The 7,493-nt window shown below is 47.4% G+C and overlaps 1 protein-coding gene across 1 annotated transcript in view; it reads left to right on the top strand.

Annotated features, from left to right (window-relative positions):
- The window catches only part of LOC126996273 (paramyosin-like), a 32,199-nt gene extending 25,047 nt beyond the window's left edge, over window positions 1-7,152 (top strand). Inside the window, exons 6-10 of the mRNA XM_050856649.1 lie at window positions 980-1,209; window positions 2,088-2,097; window positions 2,374-2,477; window positions 5,766-5,903; window positions 7,023-7,152. Of these exons, the coding sequence (XP_050712606.1) occupies window positions 980-1,209; window positions 2,088-2,097; window positions 2,374-2,477; window positions 5,766-5,903; window positions 7,023-7,152 (612 nt within the window). The remainder of the gene's footprint in view (window positions 1-979; window positions 1,210-2,087; window positions 2,098-2,373; window positions 2,478-5,765; window positions 5,904-7,022) is intronic.
- Window positions 7,153-7,493: the final 341 nt, after the last annotated feature.

A 7,493-nucleotide genomic window follows, 5' to 3' on the forward strand; every position in this document is an offset into this window, starting at 1 on the left:
ATCCCTATTTCATCCAAATTCCTCATGCAAGAGTTAATGAGCATCTTCATTCTTTCATTTGCTGATAAACTGGAACAGCCTTCCATTGTCTGTGTTTCATCCTGTCTGTGACTTGTACTCTTTCAAGAGGAGAGTATCAAGACACCAGCCATACTTGACATTTTCTGGCCCGTCATTCTTTTCCTTTTACTGGAGCAGTGCCCAGCAGGCTTTTGTTGTTGTTCTTTGCCCTTGAGCAGCCTCCCATGCTGTACACAAGAAAATGGATTTCTCTTTTTAACCCGGTAGCAGCGGGGATCATGTTTCTTAATGGTCCCTCTAAGCGAGAAAAATGAGAAAAAATCACCCTCACACAAACCATTTCATAATATATATCAAAGCATTTGTGATCAGATTATGTATCATTATTTTTGGGGTTTATATCATGGCACAAATTTGTCCCGTCGCTGCTACCGGGTTAATTGCACCTTGTTGGTTGTGGTTCTGAAGGTTCCAGTGAGTTGTGGCACTGTTCTGTGTTTGTGTCATGCATGTGCCTCCTGTATTATCCACAGTATTAGACTATTAACGAGAATACTGCAGACTGTACCAGCAGTGATCTTACTTCACTATGAGACAGACACACCTCCCACCTTCCTGTCCCACCATCTCTTTGTCATGTGAACCACTCACTTCTTGCTACCACTTTCTCCCTTTTTTCCCGGTGATCTGTGTGTCTGTCTGCCTTGTGGGAACTTCCTCCAAGGGGTTGGCCACAGAGAAAATGTCTCCAGCTCTGTCAACTCTCTCCCTCCATTACTTGTCCATTGATCCATTGCACCCTTGATGTCCTCTCCATATACACACTTGACAAAGTCATCCTCTTTCAGTCACACCAGGCATCTCAACCATCTCAGAATGCCTTGCTTCACCCATCAACCACTCAATTTACCATAAGCCAGAAATTTGTCCCCAAGGCATGATGTCCCTTGTTCACCAGGCTGGCAGTGAGAAGCAGAGGCTGGAGGGCCTTGTGATCCAGGCCAGCGAGGAACAGGAGATCAAGAAGAGGGACGAGAAGTTGGCAGTGCTCAAGGAGGACAACCAGAAGAAGAAGGATCATCTGGCCCAGCTGCAGCAGAGAGCCAGCTTCATCAATACAACCAAGGAGAAACTGGACAAGCTCATAGCAATGCTGCAAGAGATCCAGCAGGAAAAGTCAAAGGAGAAGTAAGTGAGGTCTATATTTACAATTGTTTGTTTCATTTGCTTTGTTTTCAGATTTCCCTTCTCTGCCAGAATGGGAAGAATGGAGTCGTCCTTCTCTTTTTCTTTGATCGCCTCCCTGGATTGAGGTCGATGGCATTTATGAACCTTCTCCAGGTAGTTGTGTCCATTGCATTGCCCTTTGCTGCTCTCATTCCTTGTACCTCCCTCTGAAGTCCTTGCCTCTGCTGTGCTCTGCCCAGCCATCCTCTTCCCTCAACAGCTGCTTCCTGCCCCTTGTTGTAGCCTCCTTGTCTCCTCTCACCACAACAAACTCATTCAGAATCAGAGTAAAAACCATTAAACTAATAGTCATTCACTCATGGCTTCCAGACTTTTACTCCTAGTTGTTTATGCAGGGGAGGGGGAGGGAAAAGAGGCAGAAAAGGTTATGAAAATGAACCTCCCTAATGTCCTTGCAGTCAGGGAGAAGAATTGTGTTTATAAATTCAGAATAAATTTCAGAATCTACATGATGAGGATGAAGGATGTACAGAGGAAGCAAATGGTATGCTGACTAAACTATACTGGAAGCAGCACTAGAAATAGGAACACTATGACCTGCCCAGGCAAGACTGTTATGCTGGGATCACACATCTGTGATTTTGCCTCTGCGACTCGCTGCGATTCTGGAAATGGGAAAACAGCGGTGAAATCACAATCTACTACGCTCTCGCTGCAACAGTTGTAACAGGAATTGCAGGGAGTCTTTCTGAAGCATAGCAGAGTCGCCACGTATCGTGGGTGATTGCACGATGCGGCCACTGCTGCGATTTGTTTTGGGATGTTCGTAAGAGATCGCAACTGCCTCTGTGATTCCCATATCGCTCAACTCAACGCAGCGTGATCGCAGTGTGGACGCAGTGAAAGCTCAGCACACTGTGACTCGGCAGCAATATTGCTGCAATGATTGCAGTGGCCTGCGACAAATCGTTGGCAAATCTAGCAACTTTCTCATCGCAAGATGTGGCGACGAGGTATCGCAACGACATCTCCTATAAATAAACTGGGCGAGCGACGCTCCCTCGCTGAGACTCCACACTGCCGTGCTCCGGTGACGACTGCCTCTCCCTCTGGCAACCACCACTCCCAACCACAGCGTGCCACACAACGTCTTGTCTCCTTCAGGACGCCTACATCATGCCGAAGGAGAAGAAGGACAGCAGCCCCTCCCAGAAGACTAAGAAGACCAAAGTCTCACCACCAGCCCCCACACCTACCAATCCACCAAGGCCCTAACCACCGCCATCATCGTCAACATCGTTTAACACACCCTCAACACTTGACGACCAGCCTGCTATGGAAGTAATGGAGAATCCACAAGAGGTGATACATGCGCTGGCAGCTCCTCCACCCCCACCAGTGCCTGTTTTACAGGAACAAAAGTCTGATCCGGAGTGGCTGTCCAACCAGATAGTGAGGAGGAGGGCGCCGACAAAGAAGAAGAAGAATCAGAGGGCCAGGCGGCATGTGAAATGAGGAAGAGACTGCTGTCCCTGCCGGCAGGGGTTGAGAGGGAGCTGGGGGGGAATGGTTGCAGGAAAACACTTTCCTGTATGACCAGGGGCTGGCAGACTACAAGAACACTAAAAAAAAAAAAAAAAAAAAAAAAAAAAAAGGTTTAAAAGAAAACCCACCCCAACAGGTGGTTAGGATTAACCCCTTCACTACAGCCGGGCCAAAACAGCGCCCCGCGCCGTATCCGGGATCGCCGCACACGCCAAATTTCAAATGTCGCTATTGAATATAACAAGTTTTCAGCCATAAACTCAACATAATCATCATGTATTATATATGAAAACATGCAGAATTAAATGGTGCACATAAAGAAACACAAATTAATTGATGATTTTGAGATGTAAGCATAAATATAGAGATAAAATAACTCGTACATTGGCTAAAGCGAGCCAGGACGCAGTATGCACGTCCTCGGATATGGTACGGGGCACGCAAGGACGCAGTATATGCGTCCTTGTGTTGAAGGGGTTAATTGCAGTACATTGTTGTGAAGTTGAACTGGAAATGAGAGCCAGTCAAGCAGCAGTCTTCATCCACTGCAATAATGGTGCATGCGTCGCAGGTGCTCACGATGTGCTTGCGATGAATCCCTGCATGAGTTTGTGATAATTGCAGTGAGCTGTGACACGCACTCAATCTTTCCTCGCTTCGCCGGCAATGACTGCAAAGGTCTACGACTAATGGAGCGGAGATTGAGCACACGGCGTGATGGATCGCGAGATCTTTCTTGTCGCAACAAATCGCGCTTCTCGGATGGCGAATGAGCTGCGACTCCAACATTTTCGGCATCACAGTGAGTCGCAGAGGCAAAACCGCAGGTGTGTGATCCCAGCATTAGAGACTTAGACAGAGTTATGGTGCAGAGCTGGCTGGCTGCAGCAGGGCACTCCTGGGACTGGCTCAGACAGACAACCAGGATGGATTGGATGATGGAATATGATGCAGCTTTAACATGTACTTCATACTCTTAACGTATTGCAAACTAATGTATAGTGAATATAAAGCTGCATATTTATAGAATTATATTAATTTCTATGAATTAGAAAAAAATCTAAAGAGAACGACTGAGCCCCAAGTTTGGCGAGGTAAAGGTCATCGTGCACCAAACACCTGAAAGGCTGCACAAGGTGTTACTTTACCCTTGACTTTCCAAGCCACTCCGACTCACTGCTCATAACTGAACACCCGTTTGGAAACTGCAAAGAAAAGCGTGTTTTGATTTCTCTGTGTCGGTGCCCATTTCCATCCCAGGAGTCAGTGCCGCCGGGACTTTCAGATCATCACAGTATCTTCTCCAGGCTCCTCAGACACTGCCAGTTTATCAGCCATCTTGAAAATAAGGATAATTTTTTGGTGGGCTGTGCAGTGGCTGCCCTGGCCAGGGTCACACCTGAAGCCCCGTCCAGACGAGGGGCAGTTGCCCGCCGTGCAAACACTATTACCAGATATCATACTGCTTCAACTGTTTTGATGGTGGGAGCGAAGATGACGTCAGGAGCGGGAAAACTACGGGCAAATCATCCAAGTGCCCTTGCTCGTGGGCGAGGCAATACCTGCTGGTTTAATGGTTGGTATAAAGAGAGCATGTTGCCAGACACACAAAGTTAACCTGCGGAACTCCCTTGCAGTCAGTTTCAGATTTCCACCGTACGTGCACTTGACGGGAGAACATGTCTGTCCCGTGTGGCAAAGAACAGGTGTGGTCAAGGGAAGCCACTGTGCAATTAATTGACCTCTATAAACAGCACCCTTGCTGTAGCCCATGTTGTGCTACTCTCAGTCCGGTCGTGCTATCGGCCGCTGCCTGCCCTGGACTGCCCGGTCTGCTATGTGTGCCTGGTAGTGGCAAAAACCCTCCACCAACTGTTCGACCTGGTAACCCTTCTAAACAAGCGAGGAATATACGATCAACGGGCAGTGCCGGGCAGGCAACTGCCCCTCGTGTGGACACAAGTTTGCCCGCCAGTTTTTGCCCGGTGAACGGAGTAGGGACTGTGGCACACAGCAACATCTGGTAGCACTGTTTGTTGCCAGATCTGTTTCCTCGTTTATGTGCTTATGACGTCATCCCGCTGCTTAGTATGATGTGGTAACAGTGTTTGCACGGCGGGCAACTGCCCCTCGTCTGGACGGGCCTTAAGCTAGTGGAGCTGTAGCTGGCATGCCAGCCACACCACAGGGAGACTTGATGAAGGGGCTTACCACAAGTAAGTGTTTTTGGTAAATAGCAGGTCAGCACCATCTTGGCAGTGGGCATGAATAACCAGTAGCAAGAAAGGAAGGAGATAAAACAAGAATTTCAATTCAAGGAGACTTTTACAGATTTTACAGCCATTTATTGAGTAAATGTGATTGAAAGTTCCAGAACCAGGTTAGATAAGTTTATGGGCAGGGGCCACAGATGACAGGAATGGGTTGGAAATAGCCGGGTAATTGGAACAGACATTACAGCGATTCATTTAGTTAAAACATGGTTGAAAGTACCAGAACAAGATTGGATAAATTCGTGGATGTGGGCCACCGATGGCAGCGATTGGTTTGAAACAGCTTTCTTTGAATTAGGGGCTTCATTTTAACATCTCCGTGGTGCAGTGGTTACTGTGCCTAACTATGAATCTGTGGGCCAGGGTTCAAATGGCAGGCACACAAGGCACCCAGCTGTTCATTCTCTCTTTCGGGCTGGTGGATAAATGGGTACCTGGGGAAACCTGGGGAAGGTAAACTGTAAACTTGTATGTCATGCTGACCCTGTGTCTTCTGTTTGTGTTCTCACCCACCTCAGGCTCAAGGGCCACTTGTACAGAGATGAGAACCGTGGCCATGCACAGCTGATGCTCCCAACTTTATTATCCTTAGCCTCCCACAGTCATGTTTTTGATCAGCCTTGTGACAGGCCCAGTAAGAATAAGATGAAGCGTGTGTAAATATTTACCTCAGTGTACCCTGGCAGGGACATCCAGGCAGCCATCCAGAAGAGGGTCTCCCAAGTCACCGAACTTCAGGAGGAGATCAAGGACCAAGAACAGTAATCTGCAATTAACTCAGCAGCTCACAGCCTCAGAAACCAAGCTGCAACACATCCACCAGGCGTGGGACCTCAAGCAGGACAGCCTCAACAAAGAGATCAAGGAGCAGAAACAGTAAGCCTTTATGAAGTTTTCAGTATACAAACCATTTTCCTTTTGCATCTATTTCTCTGACACTGTCCCCTCACACAGCCACCCCTGAATGGAGCGCCATGGCAGAAGAGGCTCCTCCAGGCTTCCTTGTCTTGGCAGGCCCTCTCACCACACATATCTTTTGCCAACCAACCAACCAACTCACTCACTCACTCTCTCTCTCTCTCTCAACTTTTCTATTGCCATGTCTATCTCCTCTACACTTCCCCTTGTAGGTATGATGCGGTTGTTCCACTGAATCTTTACTTCCATACTGGTCACTTCTCTTTCCTCATGAATTGAGATGCCTTTTCCTTACCTCCTTTGTCTCTTCAATCCCTTTAACACGTCCGCTGCGATTGGCACGGATTTGGCTTTCACTGGTAGCCTGGTAACCCATACTCCCAGGTCTTTCCCTGCCTCTGTGGTGGATAGTGGAGTGTTTCCCATGTGGTATCGGTGTGCTGGATATCCCCTCCCAAGGTGCAGGAATACATTCTTCTATATTAAATTGTAGCAGCCACTCTTTGTTCCATTTCTGTATCCTGGTGATGTCTTCTGGCAGGAAGTCCACAGTCAAGGGGTTGAGAAGTGCTCCGTTGCTCCCCTTGCTGTACAAGTATCAGTTGTTCCTCTCACAACTTTTTCCAGAGGAGCATTTTGTCCTCCAGATAGGTTTCACCTTCCTGCCAAAAGCAAAGAGCGATGAAGAATTGCACCATTTTATTCCTCGTCATGGCCCGGTGATCCCGTTATTCACTCATGTCTGTGTAAGGTGTAGCAAGTGTTAAGAAAGAACATAAGATTGTCATTTAAGCAATAGTTAAGAGGGGTTGTTCCTACCTACACTCAGAATACTGCACTTCCCTACATTGAACTCCATCTGCCATTTATTCGCCCAGTCATACAATCTGTTTAGTTCACCCTGGAGAATACTAGCGTCCTGATCCGACTCAATTACTCTACCGATCCTGGTATCATCTGCAAACTTACTGACATATTTCTCACGATGGCCCGCTGATCATACTGAGGCACCACGGATGTCGGGTGTCCAGTACCCACTCACTGTTGCATAAGGTGAGGCAAGTCTTTTCTCTGCAGGGTTCTCGAGGACCTGGAGCGCAACCAGACGGAGCAGGACATTGTGTGCAAGGAAGTGAGTGATGACGTGGCTGACCTGGACGGGCAGATCAGACAGTCCATGGAGGAGATCCGAACACCAACATCATGATAAAGAACAACTACAAGCTTATCCTCGATGCTGTATGTACCATTTTACTTATTAATACATTAACTCAAATTCCACTGGTCAGGAAATTCATTGTCGTGCTTTATGCAAACAAGGAATGGAGGCGTAAGGACAGAGTCAACTTTGCTCTAGTTTGCACTGGGAAAGTCAAGATACACACCACAGGATGAACAAGAAATATAATGCAAGGGAAAAGTGACCTAGTATGTGGTGTAATGGACAGAGTCAACTTTGCTCTAGTTTGCACTGGGAAAGTCAAGATACACACCACAGGATGAACAAGAAATATAATGCAAGGGAAAAGTGACCTAGTATGTGGTGTA

This window comes from Eriocheir sinensis, chromosome 9, assembly GCF_024679095.1.
Source record: "Eriocheir sinensis breed Jianghai 21 chromosome 9, ASM2467909v1, whole genome shotgun sequence".
Taxonomy (NCBI): Eukaryota; Metazoa; Arthropoda; class Malacostraca; order Decapoda; family Varunidae; genus Eriocheir; species Eriocheir sinensis.